We start from the raw sequence: 22363 nt of genomic DNA on the forward strand, positions 1-22363 counted from the left end.
CTCATAGTAGCCCCTGATCTGCCCCTCTCCTCCTAATAGGAGCCCCTGATCTGCCCCCTCTTCTCCTAGGAGCCCCTAATCTGCCCCCTCCTCCTTTTAATAGGAGCCCTTGATCTGCCCCCTCTACTCCTTATAGGAGCCCCTGATCTGCCCCCCCTCCTCATAGAAGCCCCTTGATCTGTCCCCTCTCCTCCTCATAGAAGCCCCTGATCTGCCCCCTCTCCTTCTTATAGGATCCCCTGAATACCCCTACCACTCCTCGTAGAAGCCCCTTGATCTGCCCCCTCCCCCTCCTCATAGAATCCCCTGATCTGCCCCCTCTCCTCCTCTCTCTCCTCCCCTTTGTCCCCCCACTCCTCTCCAGTCATGCCTGTTAGCTGCCTACAAGAGCTCAGCCGCCTGTGAAGTTTTCCTGGGACAAGAGGAGTTTCTTTTCTTGGCTGGAGGATTGCGAGGAGGAGGAGGAGGAAGAGGAGGAGGAGGGGGGCACAGAGTGTGAGGAGAGGAGAAGGCATCCCATCCACACACTGAGGAGTCACACACAGTCTGGTTCCATGGCTCCGAACAGGTGGGGGGTCGTAGTGTGCGCTCTTCTTTACCTTTCTTCCCCACTACTGGCCAATGTGGAGAGAATCTCCCGGATCACCTATGTACTACATCCGGGACCCCCGGGGATCCCCCCTCAGGAGAGGACGAGGAGGATGAGCCCGGCTCTAATACACAGTGCGGACAGCGGAGCCCGGCACTTCTCTATGGTTCGGAGCTCCGGACAGGACGTACACAGGACTGCCAACCTCCAACATCTACAGCACAAGATCCAGGGGTGAGAGGGCGCTATGGGGGGCACGAGGGTGAATGGAGGGAGCTATGGGGGACAGGAGGGTGAGAGGGGACTATGGGGGGCAGGTGCGTGAGAGGGGACTATGGGGGGCAGGAGGGTGAATGGAGGGGACTACGGTACAGGAGTGTGAATGGAGGGGACTAGGGGAGCAGGAGGGGGAATGGAGGGGACTATGGGGGGCAGGAGGGTGAATGGAGGAGACTACAGGGGGCAGGAGGGTGAATGGAGGGGACTATGGGGGGCAGGGGGGTGAGAAGGGACTATGGGGGGCAGGAGGGTGACTGGAGGGGACTATGGGGGGCAGGTGGGTCAGAGGGGACTATGGAGGGCAGGAGGGTGAATGGAGGGACTATGGGGGGCAGGGGAGTGAATGGAGGGGACTATGGGGGGCAGGTGAGTGAATGGAGGGGACTATGGGGGGCAGGTGGATCAGAGGGGACTATGGGGGGCAGGATGGTGAATGGAGGGGACTATGGGGGCAGGGTGGTGAATGGAGGGGACTATGGGGGCAGGGTGGTGAATGGAGGGGACTATGGTGGGTAGGTGGGTGAATGGAGGGATCTGGCTCCAGGGGCATGGGGGAGGTGCTGGGAAAGTTGTGAATGGAGGAATAGAGCCAAGCATCCTCTCTAAGAGGGCAGATGATGTTCTTCTATCACATTCTTCTATGGCATCATTATGATCACCACCAGACTTGAGGGTACATGACCCAATGAAAACGCAACAGTTAGTGTGCAAGGCCCTGCGTAAGACAAGCGCTGAACACAGCGGTGGAGCGATTGGGCAAAATTGACATACATACAAGAGGACAGCATTAAAGCTGAGCTAAATTTCCAAATACTTACCGTTCCTTCAGCACTTCTATCAATATCTGGTGCTGGCATCTTCTGCCGGCTTCTTCCATGTGCCATGCTGTGGCTGTATTCTGCAGAACGTGGTCATGCCAGCACATAGGCGCTGTGCTGGAATATAAAGCTATGCTTGGGCAGCTTCATCTACATTCCAAAGCAGACTGCAAGCAGGCAGGTAGGTTTCCGCCTGCTTGCAGTTTATGAAAGCGGGGCTATAACTATTGGTTGCTAGGGAGCAGGCAGCTGCCCCCTAGCATCCTCTGTTGCTAGGATGCAAGTGGCTATTGCCAGCTAGCAGAATCTGTTGCTAGGACAAAGAGAGCTATTGCCACATAGCTGTCTGCATCCTAACAACAAGTGGACACTATTGCCACCTAGTGTCCTCCTTTGCTAAGGCACAAGTGGCTATAGATGCTTAGCCTTCTCTGTTGGTAGGATGCAGGCAGCTATTGCCACTTAGCATCCTCCTTTGCTAGGACATAGTTGCCTAGCATAATCCATTACTAGGACACAGGCAGATATTGCTGCCCAGCGTACTCCATTGCTAGGATATAGGCAGCTGTTGCCCACTTGTGTCTTCTGTAGCTAGAATGTACGGTAGGTACCTGTTGCCACCTAGTTTCCTAAATTGCTAGGACACAGTTGACTATTGCCCACTTGTGTCTTCTGTAGCTAGAATGTAGGTATCTGTTGCCACCTATTTTCCTAAATTGCTAGGACACAGGTGATCATTACCCTCTTTCACCTGCCATTGCTAGGACGCAGTTACCTATTGTTGCCTAGCATCATTCATTGCTAGGATGCTGGCAGCCATTGCTTCCTGGCATTTTCCATTGCCAGGAATCAGGCAGCTTTTGCCACCTAGCATAATCCATTACTAGGACACAGGTAGCTACTGCTGCCTAGGGTACTACATTGCTAGGATATAGGCAGCTGTTGTCCCCTTGTGCCTTCCATAGCTAGAATGTAGGTGCCTGTTGTTGCCTAGTTTCCCCATTTGCTAGGAAACAGGAAACTATTGCCCTCTTGCGCTTTCCATTGCTAGAATGCAGGCACCTTTTGCTGCCTAGTGTTTGTGGTTAGGATGCAGGTAGCCTTTGCTTCCTGGCATTCTTCATTGCTAGGATTCAGGCAGCTATTGCCACTTGGCATAATCCATGGCTGGGACACAGATGTCTGTTTATGCCTTGTGTACTTAATTGTTAGGATGCAGTTTGGTACGGCCTCCTAGCGTCCTTGGTTGTTAGGAAACATGTGACTATTGCCATCTAGCATAATCTGTTGCTAGGGCACAGGTGGCTTTTGCCACTTGGCATCCTCAATTGCTAGGACACAGGTGGCTATTGCCACTTGGCATCCTCAATTGCTAGGACACAGGTGGCTATAGCCACTTGGCATCCTCAATTGCTAGGATACAGGTGGCTATTGCCACTTGGCATCCTCAATTGTTAGGATACAGGTGGCTATTGCCACTTGGCATCCTCCATTGCTAGGACACAGGTGGCTATTGCCACTTGGCATCCTCCATTGCTAGGACACAGGTGGCTATTGCCACATAGCATAGTCTGTTGCTATGACGCAGATGGCTACTGCCAACTAGCTTTCTCCACATTGCTAGGACACAGGCGGCTATTGTCTTATATCTTAATCCATTGGTAGAACACTGGTGGCTGTTGCAGCTTAGTGTCCTCCACTGCCGGGGCACAGGCAGCTCTTGTACTGGAATAGATTGTATTTGCACTGTATGCATGTAAACCTTACAGATGAAATACCCAACATATGCTGGAACAAAGTATACCGATCTTTTCACAGCTGTCTGTAATGGCCCATAGAAAACTATACATCTGTCTTCAGATCTGTACAAAAAGCTTTACTGATAAAACATGTTGCATTTTTCCTGACCGTGTTCATGACCCCTAAACTGTCCATATACTGCTTGAATTTTAGCCAATTTCTGCCAGCTCAACTGAAATGAAAGCATTGTATGGCCATGGCAGCACCGCTCTGTTCAATAAAGGTCGATTGTTCAATCAAACTTTGTCGGAGGAGCCTTTGGAAAAATTGTCAGCTGAACAGCCCCTGCATCCAGCTAGAAGCAGGCACTGTATGCCGTCAGCTGGAGGTGGCTGATTTACAAAAAAACTGAAAGGCGCGCACACCTATTGCATTACCAGAGATAATTTAATAATAAGACATTTTTGTATAAAAGCGGGTACAAAATGCAACTGACAAAAGTCCATAAACACAGTTCTAACGCATTTTGGGGGCGCACCCCGTTCCTCAGAGTTAGGTGGCTGATTTGTCCATCGGCGCTGCTGGTGTAGATTCAGAATTTTGTTGGATTCTGCAGGCAGAAGGATAGAAATGTACACTTATGTCTTCTGAGACTTCTCTACCACAATATTTATGGTTAGACATAAAATAGAAATATGTTCCCTCCCAGAATTCACCTTCCAATGCAGAAACTGCTGTACACTGTCCAACAAGTCAATGAACAGGTTGCCATAGAAATGCATTGCTCTGACTTTCTTTCTGCTCATGCTCCAAGAATGAAGACATCTCAGCTATCATGCTTCTATGGAATCTGGATTTCTGACCTGCTGGGGAGCATACAGTGGGTTCTGCATCAGAAGATGAGTATTTTTTAGATTAGAGAGGGCCAGAAGGAACATGTTTGTATTTATTTTTGTCTAATCACTTTTTCTTTAAAGTGGAGTTCCACCCAAAAGTGGAACTTCCGCTCATTTGTCTCCTCTCCCCCTCCGGTGCCACAGTTGGCACCTTTCAGAGGGGAGGGGGGACAGGATACCTGCCTTTCACAGGTATCCTGTTCCCACTTCCGGGAGTCTGCGCTACGGCCCATAACATCACCGCGGTGCTCCCTCCTCCTCTCCCTGTCCCCGGGCCAATAGGAGAGAGGAGCGGGGCCTCGCGCATGCCCAGTAGGGTTCCGGGCGTTGAGCCGTAAGGCTACACTGCCGGGTTACCTTACTCGCAATGACCATGGCAACACCCGACAGCTGATGGTAACATCAGCTGCGGTGCCGACATTGTTGGAGTCCAGGACAGGTAGGTGGTCCATTAAAAGCCAGCAGCTGCAGTATGTGTAGCTGCTGGCTTTTAGTTTGGGTGGACCTCCGCTAATTTATACTATTGAAAGAAACATGTAATCTATAACAGCCAATCACAAATCACCTTTCATGAGTCTGCTTACTCTTGGTCTTGAAATCAGATTTTTGATTGAATATCATGGTTGGTTACTATACTGAATCATCTTGTGCAATGTCTTACTAAAACAATAAGCTGATGTTGGGTGTGTGTTGTTCACATGTGTAATTTTTATTCTTAAATGACCCTGTTACTTTAAGGTCAACACAGAAAGAAGAATTACTTGTAAAAGTAGAGTTCTGTCTTTCCATTCTATTGGCCTGTGTGTTGAAAAGCTGCCATGATGCCGCTTCTGGTCTTTGCAAATATCTGGTCCTTCGAGATTTTTGAAAACCGTCAACCCACCCACCACACTTTTAGTGATTTATAACCCAGTGGTAGGAACCATAGAATGTGGTGGGAGAGCAGATATTCCACACACATGAAGTGTGGATTACTCTCATTAGCCAGGGTGCAGCACACGAACCGCTGCTAGGTAGGTATAAAACCTCTTCTTTTACAGTTACTTTGTCTTTCTGCCATTTTAAGACTGGCTTCACATCAGCGCTGGGACAATGGGTGGGCAGGAGGGGAGGCTGCCCTGGGCACTGTGGTATCATGTGAAGTGGGGGGCACTGCGTGGTGATTGAGGGAGGGAGATCTGTGTTAGGAGGACCAATTTGGGGGCAGCAGAGGAAAAGAATTGTTCGAGGAGGGAACATTTTTTTCTAGGAGTGGTGAGTCAGAGGGATTTGTGTTATGAAGGGGGTGGGAGAAGAGGATTTGTGTTAGGAGGGGCATCTGGGGGGGGGGTTGTGCTAGAAGAGGCGAAATGGTAAGGGAGAGGGTATTTGTGCAAGTAGGGATGATTGGGGAGTGTTTGTGCTAGGAGGGGGGGGTGGGAATATTTGTGCTAGGAGGGGGATTTGGAGTGTGGGGGTGGACTTTGAGGGGTGTAGGATTTGTGCTAGGAGGCGAGATTGGGGGGGGGGGGTATGTGCTGGAGGAGGTTAAATGGTAAGGGAGAGGGGATTTGTGTTTGTGCTGGGGGGTGGGAATATTTGTGCTAGGAGTGATATTTGGAGTGTGTGGGGGGGGGGGGCTTTGAGGGGTGTAGGATTTGTGATTGGAGGGGAGATTTTTCGGGGAGGGGGGGCATTTGTACTGTGGGTATTTGGCTGATGGAAGGGGCAAAGATTTGTATTGGGAAGGGGGATTTCAGCAGGGGGGTGATTTGTACTGGGAGTGGGGGAAATTTATGCTTTAGTGCCAAATTTTCTTTTGGGGGGGGGGGGGTTATTGCTGACACATAATGCTCATACATCTTGGGGGGGGGGGGTGCAGTATGACATGTTTGCCCCGGACTCTGGGTGACTTTTTCCCAGCACTCTCTGTGAGTTACAGTAGCACATTGTAGAAGGTACATTTTACCATATGTTACTGCAGTGCATGGTACTACACTCTCAGTGGTGCAGTGCATTGTGGTGCCATTTGTTTTAAATGGCACACAAACGCACCCCAATATGCTTGTGCTACAGCTCCCCACAACATACAGAAGGGAACCATTTGTGTATTGTTGTGTATTAAAAAAACAAAACATGCTTCTGGTTTTTGATGCTTTATGCACCAAGTGAATAAGCTGTCTTAACGCAATTGATGCTGATACACTGAATGCCACATAATGGTAATGCACGTGCCAATAGGGGCCTTAGACGGATTCAGCTCTACTGAAAGTTCGATAAAATTATTATTTATTTGCTGCACTTTTCCCAACTTTGAGGGAAATTTACACTTTTGCAATTCTATAAACGATTAATACGGAACGTAGTACTGCAGTGAAAACAATTGATAGCAATTGGACAAGCAGCTTAAAGAATGAGCAAAAAACTAAATCCAACCCAAAATCTGCCACCTTGAAGAAGCTTCTATTCAAGCTCCTTCTTCATGGGAGTTTCAATGAAATGTGAATTTTTTCAGCAAAAGAAAAAAAAAGTAAAAAAAAATTTGCAGCCAAATGTTTACTCTTGGTCAACATAAGGCCAAAGTTAGTGGACACATTTTGGTCTTCCCCTTTATAAGTAGATGAAACCATCAAAATGATTGTGTTAATTGTGACTTTTTTATTCTCAATGGGCTCCTGTATAGATTTCTACTAATTGCAGACTGGAGACACTGAAAGGAACACAGAGATTCTAAGGGTTGATGTCTTTTTTAAAGTCTCCACCTAACCAAGAAAGTCTGCATTTCAGACATCTGGGTATCATTTCTAGCATCCTGTAATCAGCGAAGCACAATTCTTAACATGTGTATCAGTGCTGTTAAGGGATTGCATACTGTATCCATTGCATCCGCCGATAATGTGCCCGATGGCTAAGAGATAGGCTAAGGAGTGAGAGTGTCTTTCTGTACCTGAGGCAATGAAGTCCCAAGTCTTTCACAACACTTGTTGAACCGCATTATTTTCCAGATTACAGATATACCAGCAGGTGCCAGGGAATTACACTCCTCATTAACATATTTTAAATGCTTTACATATACAATATGCCTGTTATATTTGCCATAGTTACCCATTATGTAAGTTCACAATCCTTTAAAATATACTTATTGATATATATATATATATATATATATGTGTATATATATATATATATATATATATATATATGTATATATATATATATATATATATATATATATATATATATATATATGTGTATATATATATATATATATATATATATATATATATATGTATATATATATATGTATATATGTATATATATATATATATATATATATATGTATATATATAGATAGATAGATAGACATATAGATAGATATATGTATCTATATATATTTATCTATCTATCTATATATATATATATATATATATATATATATATATATATATATATATATTAGGGGTGCAACGGATCAAAAAACTCACGGATTGGATCGTTCCTCAGATCAGAGTCACAGATCGGATCATTTGTGGGATCAGCAAATAATAATTGAACTTGCAAAAACCTGTGAAAATATTCCACCACCATATAGTCCCCACTGTAATATCCACAATCTCCCCTCTGTAATATCCACATCATCTCCCCCAATGTAATATTGGCTGAGCATGGATGGGTATGGCTGGGTATCGCAGAGTATGGCTGGGTATTACCGAGTATGGCAGGGTATGGCAGAGTATTGGCAGGGTTTGGCAGGGTATTGCAGAGTATTGGCACGGTAATGCAGAGTATTGGCAGGTTATTGCAGAGTATTGGCAGGGTACTGCAGAGTATTGTCAGGTTACTGGCAGGGTATTGCAGAGTATTGGCACGATATTGCAGAGTATTGGCACGGTATTGGCAGGGTATTGCAGAGTATGGAGGGATGGCTGTGACTACAATTGTCACAGAGCAGCGCTGTGGGCACTACAGATGCAGCCCACAGCGCTGCTGCCATCCGATTTCTCCCCTCCGCTGTACAGATCTGTATAGAGAGGGGAGAGAGGAACTGGCATCATCATGACACTGGTTTGTTTACAGGTGATCGCTCCGTCGTTTGACGAAGTGATCACATTGTAAACGCAGACGGGTGCACCAAGATGGGCGCCGCTCCGGAAACTAGGCCAAAGCTGCAGCCTTTCCTAAGGCCGAGACCGTGGAACGCTCCGTGGAGCGCGGCGTGTGCCAATCCGAGTGGGGCGACCCGTTTGGATCACAGATCGGTGCAGATCCGTTGCAACCCTACTATATATATATATATATATATATATATATATATATATATATATATATATATATATATTAAGAAAAAACAAAAAATGGTCCAGTTACCTGCGTAAATATGTTCACTAATGAATTTGTGCACTGATCAGATTTCGTTTATTCGAGGTTTCTTTTTATCAATGTATACAGAAGATGCTGGATTCCACAACTACAAAGTGTTTGATGCAGCACTTTTGTTCACATTTTGAAGTTTTCATTTTTTGTATCTATCCTAGAAAGTTTTGGTTATGATTATGTCAGACGGTAATGCGGTATTTAGGAATGTCTGCTCCATGTTACCAGTACACTATACATGTCTGATAACAAAGGAGGCATTAATTGAAAGCAGAGCCATGTGGCTTTACTCAAATTCATCAAAATGAAATGCAGCTATTGTATATTTCTCATTCATTTAAAGTGTAACTGCAGTTACACTTACATTCTACCCTAGCGTCATTCTCTCCACCAGTCATATTCATTTGTCCACAATCTAGTGAGATATAGCTGGATTTGATACTTACTACAGGCATACCCCACTTTTAAATACGCAATGGGGTTTATTTACTAAAGCAGGAAAGTGCAAAATCAGGCTCACTTCTGCATAGAAACCAATGAGCCCCTAACCTCAGCTTGTTCAATTAAGCTTTGGTAATAAAACCTGGAAGCTCATTGGTTTTTATGCAGAAGTGAGTCTGATTTTGCACTTTCCAGCTTTTTTGTAAATAAACCCCATTACATACTTAAAAGTGGGGTATGCCTGTAAATCTGTTCCTACAAAGAGCTCTGGAGCAAGAGCTTGTATTCCAGAATGACTCTACGCCAGCCTTTTTCAACCAGAGTGCCTTGAGGTTTCTTCATGGGTGCCTTGGCAAAATGCCTAAAAATTGCCCAAAAATTATATACAAGCTGGTAGGTAGATGAAATCTGCCTTTTATTTACACAAAGCCACAGGTTTTCATTGTACACCATTACAACCTTCTAGCTGCCAACCTTCTAATGACCAATGACAACATCAGTTGATAAGGAGGATATCAGTTGCCTGCATATCATTCTTGTTTGACCCTCCTTTGCCTCTCTCCATCAGCTTTGGGGTCACATTAGCTAAATGATGGAGAAAAACTGAGGGAAAAGAGAAACATTGGAATACTAGTCAGTACCAGTTTGCAAAAGAGTATTAGCTTTGGAAGAATAAATGACCCTTAAAGTTGGGTATCTTCAGTGTATTGATGTTGCTGCTTTATGTAAAACTAGCAGAATCGTTTTTACATTTTAGAATGGGGGCCTGAAGACTGTCCATAATTTTGGAGAGTGCCTCGAGATTGTCATTAAATTTACAGGATGCCTTGACTGAAAAAAGTTTGAGAAACACTGCGCTCTCATTCATTCCTGCGTACAGCAGAGTGTATGCATGGGCTCAGTCATGAAGGGTACGGGTGGCGGGTGTTCATTTGAAGTGACAATAGGAAACACTGGCACTTCAGCCAGTAGCTAATCACTGAATGGAAACCTTCTGGCTCCATACACACTATTAGAATTGACCAAAGCCATGTAGTGTAAGGTTCTGCCTGATTACATACAAATTGAAACTCTAAGGGTCCTTTCACACGGGGCGGATCAGTTCTGATCCGCCCCGTGGATATCCGTTTGCTCAGCGGGGATCACTCCGTCGATCCCCGCTGAGCAGGGAGGTGACAGGTCCGTCTCTGCACACTGCGCACGGACAGACCTGTCACAGCGCCGCTCTCCTCTGTGGGAGATCGGATGACGACGGACCGCAGTGCCCGTCGTCACCCGATCCGATCCGCAGACGGATGGAAAAATAGCTTTTTCCTCCTTTACACTTTTTCGGATCGGAGCGGGTCGGATGTCAGCGGACATGTCACCGCTGACATCCGACGCTCCATAGACCTCTATGGAGCACCCGTTCAGGTCCGCCTGAAAAACTGACAGGCGGGCCTGAACGGGACGTCAGCGTGAAAGGGGCCTTAAGCTTTGACCTCATATTAAATCTGAAGACAAGAATCTGCAGAAAATCTAATACTGTGTATGGGGTCTTACTCTTTCCTTAGCCTCTTCAAAAATGTATAAATAAGGGGAACCGGTGGAAATGTGTTTGCCCTCTGAAAGTCCCATCAACAAGACAAAGCATCTGAACACTTAAATCTGCTGCAAAAAAGTCATGCCACGCAGTCAAAGGAAGACAGGAAGAAGGCCACTATAACACACAGTTTGCTTTCTAATGCTATACTGCCATATTGGACCAAATGAAGGTAGTAACAAGGCAGAAGGGACAAAAAGCTTCCTAAAAAAAGCCAGCAAACCCCTCTGGGGCTTCTGTTTTGCATGTCATTGGGGTGACCACTTCAGGGCTTTTTTTCAGGGGGAACTTGGTGGAACTCAGTTCCACCACCTCTGGCTCAGACTCTTTGGTGCCTGCTCACCACAATCACTTGTAAACACAGAAGTCTGGTTTCTGTGTTTACAAGTGACAGCTATGCCCTCTGTGTGTAACCCCCATGAACTCTGCACTCTGTATGTAATGCAATCCTGATATTTAATGCCCCTTTATGACCCTTTTACTGTTTGTGAAATATGACCACACCCACTATTTGATGTGATTTGGAGGGTGTGTGTGGGGGAGGGGTTTTGGGGGTCGTGGTTGAGTTCCAGCACCTATTGTTTGAGAAAAAAAAGCCCTGGTCCCTTCCAGGATCTTCTGATGGACTGCAGTGTTTATCACAGCTAGGTGAGACAGCACAGATGTCCTATGGAAGTTTTGATAGGACGACGAAAGGGAACATTTTGCCAAGGGAGATAGTCAAACTGATGGATATCTGGTTGTGATAGTAGAGAGAAGGCAAGGATGTCAGGAAAGAGGAATTAGGAAAGGATTTGTTCACTTTCTCTGGTCTCTTTGAGTTGTATTTGTTTTTAGGTATGGTTGTGGGTATTCTTTTTGTTGGTGGGACTTTGCTGGCTGTGAGAATCAACAAAAGGTGTTAATTGCGCACTATAACACTAGGTTCATTGTAGGATCATTTATTTTGCCTGTGGACATTAAGTAGGGGGATAAGGAAGAAATGAGTGAAATTAAGCTTTAGAAGTCACGACCCCAATACTGAATAGTGTGTACAATGAGTTATGGCCCTGTGGTTTTCCTTGTAAAGTATCACATTTCTCAGACAATGTGTGCCTAGTCTTGAATTTTGAAATACTTGTAACTGCATTTAACCATCTGGGTGCTATGGGAGTGTAATGATATTTTTTATATTGATGCTATGTGTACAGAAGGATATAGTAAATTCAGCATCAGAACTTTGAAAGAGGAATGGTTTGGATGTAGCTTGGATACATGTAGTAAGGCCTTTCACATGAAAGGTCAGATCAGGTCCGCCTGTCAGATTTTTAGGCAGACCTGATTGGATAGTCCATTAATCCCTATGGACTTGTGTCTGTTTCATGCCTACCTCTGATCCTTTTCCATCCACTAAAAAAGAATGGAAGGGGATCTGTCCTCTTCCATCTAGGGGATCGGATAGCAATCGGGTATAAATGGACAGTGCAGTCCCTTATTCCTGGCTGCCCAGTTAGCAGATCAGGCTGTGTCCATGTCTGCTCTGCAGAAACTATGTGGATACTGACCTGTCATCTGCCCGCTCTGCTCTTATCATCAGGGGATAACTGGACTGATCCCCTGATGATTTCAGTGGAGTCTGCCCCATGTGAAAAGGGGCCTATGGGATGAAGGGAGTGCAGCTTGGACACATGAGCGAGTGGTAGAATATATGGAGCTTTATATGCATATAACTAGGATTAGAATGGATTCCACTTAGATGCATGTAGAGAGCAATGAAGGAAAAGGGGGTGTACAGATAACAGCTCTGCATAGTACCCAGTCAGCTTTTAGGTTTTAGCCCTGGTTCACGTTGATGTGATTTAGTATGCAATTTGACATGTCAGATCACATTCCAAATTGGCAGCAATTGCCGGCAATGGCACTGTCCGCATTTGCGGCACTGCACCAATTTTTTTTTTAGTTTTTGTACTACTTTTGGTGATTTTAGGGTGTGATTTCCATAGACATCTGAGCAGGAACTCTAAAATCACCCCTGAAGTCAGGACTGACATTCGGGAATAAAATCGTGCAAGTTCAGCTGAACTTGCACAATTTCATTCCCCACTGTCAGTGTGAACCAGGGCTTATTGTTAAAGCTTAATTGAACAAGCTGAAGTTAGAAGCGGATTGGTTACTATTCACAGCTGCACCAGATTCTGAGTGTACCAGTTTTAGGGAGTCCACCCTAATGGAGAGCAGGAGTCTCAGATACTTGTAGCAAAGTGTGGTGTGCATACATCTTGCAGCACTATGTGCAGCAAGGAATGGAGGGAGTACAGCTTGCAAGTAGTGTACATCTTAACAGGGCAAAAAGTAGATACAAATAGATACCTTGTATAGGTGAAGTGAAAGATGGAAAGGAGGGTTCTTGGATACATGTAGTTAGAGAGTTAACGTATATTAGATACATGTAGCGTCAGCATATTTGTAGCAAGGGATGCAGACAACGTAGGACTGATACAGCTAGAAAATTAAGTCCTCCTTCACAGGGGTAACTACATGCACACATAGGTCTCCAGCAGCAAGAATCAGTGGATCCTTGTGACTGGGATAACAGAGGCCGGTCAATCTGTATGAAGACAAGCTGAGAAGATCCATCACTGTTATGTAGGGCTGAAACAACTAATCGATTAATCGACAACTAATCAATTATGAAATTAATCGATTACTATTTTCATAATCGATTAATCGGCCAGTAACATAATGGGGATAAAAAAACTAAAATGAGCCCTTTATAGTACAAAAAGAGCAAATAATCTCTACTATAAATATTACTTTCACTGTTCCACAGTAAAAAAATTAATGAATAGTAGTGATTATCTGCTTCTTCTACTATAAAGGGCCAAGTTTCATTTTTTAACCCCATTATGTTACTAAATGTCTTAGGCCTGGTTCACATCTATGTGTTTATTGGTGCTTTTGCAGAAATGCACTACAGTTCATTTACATGGTTTCCTATGGGACACGTTCACATCTGAAAGGGTCAGGGACTTTTAACGTAAAATTGTGCTTTATTGGTTCAATGTATTTCAATGGAGAAGCTGCAGAAAAGCATGTAATGCATTTTTGCAGCAATTTGTGTTTTTTAATCTGCCCCAAAAAAATGCAAAAATGCAAATTGCAGTAAAATCACGTGCGCAAAAATCAAAAACGCACAGCAAAAAGCACTGCAGAAACAGATCAAAAGCAAACTGCATAGGTGTGTACCGAGCCTTATGCTGGTCACACAGATCAATTTTCGGATGAGAATATTCAGACAAAAAAATCTTTGTACATTCGCTGAATGAAAGAATTTTGTTTGAAATTTTCACTTGTTTTTAAAATGAATGTAATATCTGAACGAAGACCACAAACACTGTCTTAAAATTCCTTTGACTAAGAAGTTTTCTATTATTTCTAAATTTTCCTGTCACTGTGGTTGAAAATGAACATCAATTTGACCCACTTTTTCTTTTAAGGTTATTAACTGATTAATCGATTAATCGAAACAATAATCGGCCAACTAATCGATTATCAAAATAATCGTTAGTTGCCGCCCTACTGTTATGCCTCGTACGTACACTATCAGATTTTCAGCTGATTTTTTCCTTCAGATTTACCAAAACATATAATATGAGGTCAAACCTTAGGAGTTTCAATGTGTATGCAATCAGGCAGGCCCTTGCACTACATGGTTTTGGCAAATCTGAAGGAAAAACTCAGTAGAAAATCTGATAGTGTGTATGGGGCTTTAGAATGTATCTGTACAATAAGCAGTAAGGCTAGGTTCATATAGCAGCAGGGGTCCGGTGCGTGCTGGTTTACCATTTCAGGTCTGATTGCAGCCTGAATTTTGGGCTGAATTCGGACCTGAAACGGACCAAAGGATGCACAGCGTTTTTCTGCAAAACGCACTGGATCTGCTGCGGAGATATGTGAACCGGCTCCATAGAGAGCGGGTCAAAATCTCCTGCTATTGTGAATTGGATGTGGGGATCCCACATCCAATTTGCACTGGTGTGTGCCTTACCTGCTTATCTGTGGTTCAGCACAGATGAGTAATCTTGGACACAGACTGATGTTTCCAGGCTTGAACATCTGTCACTAACTATAGTTACATGCTGGTTGTGTAGATACTGTGACGTTTGGGGGGGGGCTGACTGTTGCTCAAGTGTATTGCTTGTAAGCAAGTCCACTCCAGCTGGGAAGTTCAGTTTTAGGGCTTGCAGTGCACTTTAATTGAAAAAAGAAAAGTAAAAGGTCCTTATATCAGGTTTCCTAGGCAGGGGTTTCAACTTCGCCCAGCATCAACTCAACAAAAACGATTCAGCCTCCTGAATATTTATTTTCCTTAGGCCCCTAGCCTTGTCAAAATGCCTTTCAGGCTGGTACACACACACACACACACACACACACACTGAGTCTTTTTTTATTCCACCAGCTGGTTGAACGAAAAAAGCTTTCAGATTCCCATTTTAACACAAGCGATTTTGATGCAGGGATCTCTCTAGCTACACTATTGTATTTTGACAGTGGGAGCTTCCCTCTGCCAATCCCCCAATGGCCGTTAGAATGCACAGATCAGTGCTGCAGCCATTAGCTGCAAGGGCTGATCAAATGTTTTCCAGCAGAAGCCAATTATTAGACCAGCTTCTCTTGAACAGACAGCACAGGAACACCAAAAATTGAACGTTTCCCGCTGAACTGGGTGGCTTTCAGTATGTGTATGCCCAGCTGTAGTCACACATACTGTAGGAGAGGGACAAACTTCCTGGGAAGCGTGTGCCTATCAAATCTAGGTACCCTAGTACTCTAAAGTTAAAGAGGAGTAGGGGCTGAATAGTGGAACTTTCCCTTTTGGCTGAAGTTCCACTTTATTGTAGTGCTAATAATATGACTGTCAGCATGTAGTTTTATCATTACAAAGGAATTTCATCCCAAGTGTAGCCCCAGGCTAACACAGTACACTGGGGTTTTTTGCATGTGCTGAGGCGAGCTCTATTAGGCAACCTACTTGGAATGAATTGGCTGTCAATGGACACTAAAACAGGTCCTGCATGACTTTGGATGGAATTGACTTCATAGCCTGGCCACAGGTTCACATTTAAACTTTAGCAGTGTCGAAATTGATAAGCTCTGTGAACAGACTTTTATATAGGACATACTGCAAAATTGATAATATAATGTGCATGCCGTAAATTAATTGACCCTTAAGGCCTAGTTAAGGCAGGCTGTAGCTGTAAACATGAATTCAATGAGCAATGTGCATCTATTGATTGTGACAGAAATGCACAACTTCCTACTTTGGGCTGACAACATTGATCCTTTTCTAGATTGAAAATGCAAAGAAAACTTAGCTGTCCTATCCTGAGCTAAAGAGCACCCCCTCTCCTCATCCACACCACAGGAAGGCGAGTTTTGTAGTCCAAAGGAAGAACTAGGAGAGCTGATTAGGCTCCTTAACTTCTTTGTGCCTAATGCAAGTAAATATGCGTCCTCTCGGTGGCCGGGACTTGGTTCTAAGCAGCCGCATATTTGCGTGCAATCGTGCCTATAGAACTGTGCCAAGAGCACGCCCTGCCCACTCTGAAGCCCTTAAAGGGCCAGTAGTCACTGGCTCTAAGGAGTTAATGCATCCTATGCCCCCCGTTTTACTTACCTGAATCCTCAAACTTGTCCCACAGGGACATGCTCTCTCTCTGCCTGGGGTTCTCGGCTCTTGATTGGATAGATTGATAGCAGCACAGCCATTGGCTCCCGCTGTTGTCAATCAAATCTAATGATGCGAGTCCTGCATTTGGCCTCTATGGACGCTGAATGCTGGACTCGAGAGCGCGTCTCCCAGGGGGTTATCTGATGTGGGGAGGAGCCACGAGAGCCACCAAGGGACCCCAAAAAAGCACCCCCTTTCACCCCCACTTACCATGAAGTGGGATCTGCACATTTCAGATACTCACCCATCCATTGAATCCAATGTTGTCTTGTTGAGATACTCTCATGCGTGCCACCACGGGGACGCACTCTCTCTCTGCCCGGGGTTCTCGGCTCTTGATGGGATAGATTGATAGCAGCGCAGCCATTGGCTCCCACTGCTGTCAATCAAATCTAATGATGCGGGGGCAAGGCCGAGTCCTGCATTTGGCCTCTATGGACGCTGAATGCTGGACTCGAGAGCGCTTCTCCCAGTGGGTTATCTGATGTGAGGAGGAGCTGGGAGAGCCACCAAAGGACCCCAGAAAAGCACCCCCTTTCACCCCCACTTACCATGAAGTGGGATCTGCACATTTCAGATAATCACCCATCCATTGAATCCAACGTTGTCTTGTTGAGATACTCTCATGCATGCCACCACTTGGTTCAGAGCCTCCCTGTAGATTGTGACGTCATTGAGAGGCCCGTTGGCCTGTCGTGGTACAGTGGTACAGTGGACAGGTCTCCCAATGACGTGCCACTAGGCTCGCCCCCCTCCTCTATGAATGAAACAGTATGGCCTCCTGGGATATGTGATGTGCATATCCAAGGAGCCACAGCGGGCACAGTACAGGTCAATCGCCTAGGCGAATGACGTGCATAGGAAGGTCCATGACCTTTTTGTAAAAAAAAGGGTAAAAAAATAGGAAGAAAGGTCCACAACCTTTTTGTAAAAAAAAAAAAAAGGGCAAAAAAATAAAAAAAAAAAGCCGCTATACAGTTAGCGGATCAGAGGAGGTGTGGGCAGGAGGCACTTTTGATTTTTAGGCTGAAGATCCTCCTTAATGAAAACAAAATGAACTTTAGTATCACTTTAGGATAGCACAAGCAGAATGAACAGGACAAAAGGCAGTTTTACATTTTAGATCCGATCAACGGGTATTTCTGCCCTAAAAGGGGACAAGTATGTAAAAAAAAATAGATGTGATATTTGAGAGATTATCTCAGGGCTGCCTTTTGTAAGGGATGTTTAAATAATACAAGTGGAAATTTCGAGTAAATGGTAAAAACATTTAGCTCTGACTTAACTCCATAAACTGGCTGGACATGTAGTTGGATCCTGAATCTGAAAGAAATGATGTTGTGATAGATGAGGTAGATCCGATGACCTCCGACATTTTGCCCTCTTTGCAATGACCACACAAGGTGTACTTTGAAGGTACTGTTTCATCAGTTGTTTGAACTTCTGCCTGTCCCTTCAAGCGGTGGAGAGTGATTGTTGGCAAACATCTCTTGGCAAACAGACTACAGGTGTTAGATTTATACAGCCTCAAAGTGGATTTAGTAGAAGCTCTGCCAAAGAAACCTTACACCTCACCTATTCTAGCTGCAGCTGGGCATTAAAAGAAGACTACTGTGAAGATAAGATTACCCAGCCAACTGGCAAAATATCACTTTTATGTGTACAAGCTGTGGTTTTGTGAGGTGTGACAGTAACTCTCACCAAAAGTTACCGTTCATACACTACAAACGCAACTCCCTACAAACTAATGTGGACACCAGTGTCATGGGGCTTCATTTCATTTCTGGGGGCCACACTAAAAAAAGAAATTGTCATTATCTTTTGTGTTCTCTAAAGCCTCCATTTTTTATGTATGCTTGTCTCCATATTGAAAAGGAAGAGGTTAACCTCCCTGGCGGTATGATTATGTCGGGTTTTAGGTGCTGAAAGCGGTACAGTTATTTTGCATGGAAATTTGGCATTTTATATTGTAGGCCTGTAATTCTTAGGAATAACTCACTTAAATCTGTCCAAACCAGAGTCTAGCAGACATCCCGGGTATGATAAAGTTTGAAAAATGAAATCATAAATTATAATAAATAACTATAAATAATTATACCAAATAATAATATAACAATAATAAAAATGATTCAATAATTTAATCAAATCACAAACACTGAAAGTTGCTCAGTTGCAGAATTATCACTGTCATTACTTTTCAGAATTTGATTACAGATCTCCCCACAAATCGCTATCCCTCAATTCTGTGAGTGATTCCAATTTATTATCGCTGCTTTCTAGCTGGTCTAAAATCATTTTTGATGTAAAGGGACAGTTTGGACAGTTGCTTTGGACAATCTCCAGTTTCCAGGCAGAAAGTACCGTTTTTATATTATAAAACTGCATGCAGGGCACTGGGCAGACCACTAGGGACAAAGGGGATGTGAAATAATTACATACAGCAATGTATTCTGTAAGATTACATTATACTGTATGTAATGTGTGTGTTTCGCTTTTTGAATTTGGCGGCGTTCTCCGTCCCCGTGCGCAGCAACGCTCGCAGGGAACGGAGCCCGGCGATGTGATAGATCGAGCGGAGGACGAGCCGCTCACACTGTGGGGAGACATCGCTGGATCCAGGGGACAAGGTAAGTAAACCCATTCTGGATCCAGGGATGCGATCCAGAGTCTGGCTCGGGGTTAACGCTAATGGTACTGAATTTTCACCCCGAGCCAGACTCGGGAATACCGCCAGGGGGGTTAATAAAATACGAAAATTCTTATATGACAGAAAAAAATGCAGAAGTGATGTATTGTATTATATTTTCAGATGAAAAACTGTACTGATTAAATGAAAATCATACGATCTGGTATTGTATGGGAATATTTTTTGTGTTTCGTCCCATTTCGGACAAAAGCTGTGTATGAACGATCAGCATATCGTATATCGATTCAAAAGCGGTATATTTTGTACGATTTTCTGATCATGTGTGCGGCCTTAAAGCGGAGTTCACAATATAAAAAAAAAGTCAGCAGCTACAAATACTCCAGCTGCTGACTTTTAATAATCGGACACTTACCTGTCCCATGGTCCAGCGATGCGGGGGATCGAAGCCCCGCTTGTCTCCCCCTCCACGTGGTGGCACGGGCATTTTAATTGTGGGCGCCCAGCTGTGGCTTTACGGCCAGGCACCCACTGCACGTGCGCGAGCCTCGCCGGGGGTGCATGCTAATGCACATCATGTAACACATTAGGATTGATTTAATAAAGGCAAATAGACTGTGCACTTTGCAAGTGCAGTTGCACGCTGCAAGGGCTTTTGCTCCAGAGTGTAGTAAATGAGGGGGAACTCTGCTGACTTCCATCATCCAATCAAGTGCAAACAAAAATGCTGTTTTTGTTTCTTCCATGTGATTGGGTATTGTTTGCTATGTGAAGCTTGACCCCACTTACTGGGCTCTAACACAAACTTTGCAACTGCATAGTGCACAGTCTATTTGCCTTTAGTAACTCACCCACATTGTGTTCAGCAGTGCTTAGTACAAGTGGTTAGTAAAATAAGTGACTTGTATTACTTCCAAAGGGGATAAATTGCTTGTGCCTGTGTAGCTAGACAGTCTTTGAACAAAGCAAATTGTTTGTAGACCCTCCCCCATGTTAAACTTGACAGCACTAGTTAAAGAGATTGTAAAGGATTGTTTTTTTTTAATAACAAACATGTCATACTTACCTCCACTGTGCAGCTCGTTTTGCACAGAGTTGACTCGAACATTCTCTTCTGGGGTCTCGCGGCTCCTCCCAGCATCAGATAACCCCCTAGGAAAAGTGCTATCCCGAGGGGGTTACCTTGCCGGTGCCTCCACATCCACCTGAATGTGTTGCCCTACACACAGCAATTGTTGAAAAGAAGCTTTAGAACTTTTTTTTAGAGCGAAGCTTGGTGCGTTTTTTTACTGAAATTTTTGGTGCAGCGCATTTCTGAAATGCAAGGAATGCACAGATGTGAATGGAGCCTCATTGTTCTTGTGTTATCGCATCAATTTCACTTCCAGGCCCCATTCACATCTAGCATAGAGTGAACGTTTTGTGTCTTGTTTTTCCTGTGGCACACATAGGGCTGCCTGTTGATTTCAATGGGCTGTGCTATATGTGGCTTATGGGACATGTTGGTGTTTTGTGGGTTGCGTGCTTTTTACTGTGCATTTTGCAGCATTTGCTATTCGTTTTTTCACATGGTAAAATGTATGTTTGCTTCTGTGTTTGGTATGTTGTTAACAATTAATGGCACTGAAAGCACAATTAGTAATTTTAGGTGTATAAAGGTGGCCATAAACTATACAATCTGATTGTACAATCTCCTTTAGATCCGCCATCAATTATGTAGTGCAATTGCCTGCGTGATTGGATACGGAGTGATTGGCTAGATAGGGGTTTCCTCCTATTATAGACATTTGGTAAATCTAAAATCTAAAGATTGTACAATCAGATTGTATAGTGTTTGGCCACCTTTATACACCTAAAATGACTAATTGCACTTTCGGTGCCATTAATTGGTAATGTGAATATATAACAAACCAAGTTTAGCGCTGTCCCCACCCATAGTTCTCCTTCCATTAGTAATCAGTTACATATACATATAATCAGCTTAAGGGTGTTGCAGCTTTCCCATGTATCCACTGGGTGGCGGACAAAATTCGGAAAGTATATAGAGCAAAGAGAAAGCGCATGCCTACCCTAGTGTATTATTGTTTCTTTGAAGAATAAAATCGTAACATATGAAGTTTGCACTCACTGACATCCGATGTTTGTTAGCATGTTCAGTTCCACAGTTGCCTCCTCTCCTGCTCCGTACTGAATGGTTGGCTCACTTGGGCTTGCGGCATGAGAAAACATACAGCCCGTCTAAGCCTCCTATTAGCCTGCTTTCCATCCTACACACTCACATGGACCCGCCGGCGCTTGTGTGACGTCACACGAAGTCTTAGGGAGAGAGGAAGCGCTGAAACGTGACTGAAACTTCAAGCTACCAATGCCATAAACGACAACATGTTTCGGAGGCGTGGCCTCCTTCCTCAGGTCTGTTAATTGGTAACGGCACAACAAACACAGAAGCAAACACACATTTTGCCATGTGAAAAAACAAGTGGCAAATAATGCAAAATGCACAGTAAAAAACACGCATCACACAAAACGCCAACATGTCCCATAAACCACATATAGCACAGCCCATTGAAATCAGCAGGCTGCCCTATGCATGTCACAGGAAAAATGAGACAGTCATTTTTTGACTAAAATGACATATTAGTTTTAGTCGTATTTTGGTTGACTAAAATAGTGTTAATTTAGTCAACGAAAATATTTTTGTCAATGAAATGATCACTTGTTCTCATTAAAGTGTGCAGTTATATGATTCCCTGCTTCCTGCAGTGGGAGGCCCCAAAATTCTCAGACTCCTGGTCTGATCTGCCTACTGTACAGCATTATTGGATGGACTGGCCAGGAGTCTGATTCATCCTATACATGTCCACAGTCCTACCCACCCTGCCACCCATTCAGGCTCTTAACCACTTCAGCCCCAGAAGAATTTACCCCGTTCCTGACCAGAACAAGTTTTGCAATTCGGCACTGCATCGCTTTAACTGAAAATTGCGCGGTCATGCATCGTGGCTCCTAAACAAAACTGACGTCCTTTTTTTCCCACAAATAGAGCTTTCTTTTGGTGGTATTTGATCACCTCTGCGGTTTTTATGTTTTGCACTATAAACAAAAAAATAGTGACAATTTTGAAAATAACACATATTTTTTACTTTTTGCTATAATAAATATCCCCCAAAAATATTTAAAAAAACGATTTTTTTCTTCAGTTTAGGCCGATACGTATTCTTCTACATATTTTTGGTAAAAAAAATTGCAATTTCATCTACAAAATAGGGGATAGTTTAATGGCATTTTTATTGATAATTTTTTTTTACTAG

The 22363-nt window shown here is 44.0% G+C and overlaps 1 protein-coding gene across 4 annotated transcripts in view; it reads left to right on the top strand.

The window, feature by feature from the left end:
• Positions 1 to 484: 484 nt before the first annotated feature.
• Positions 485 to 22363, top strand: part of LTBP1 (latent transforming growth factor beta binding protein 1) — a 466869-nt gene continuing 444990 nt past the window's right edge. The window contains exon 1 of one of the 4 annotated variants that reach the window (XM_077486428.1): positions 485 to 823. In XM_077486428.1, coding sequence (XP_077342554.1) covers positions 555 to 823 — 269 coding nt within the window. In that variant the 5' untranslated portion in view covers positions 485 to 554. The remainder of the gene's footprint in view (positions 824 to 22363) is intronic. The other 3 variants (XM_077486427.1, XM_077486431.1, XM_077486429.1) reach the window with 3 other exon arrangements.

Source organism: Lithobates pipiens, unplaced genomic scaffold (genome assembly GCF_037356315.1).
Source record: "Lithobates pipiens isolate NorthernLeopardFrog02 unplaced genomic scaffold, aLitPip1_a1.2 Scaffold_18, whole genome shotgun sequence".
NCBI classification, from domain to species: domain Eukaryota; kingdom Metazoa; phylum Chordata; class Amphibia; order Anura; family Ranidae; genus Lithobates; species Lithobates pipiens.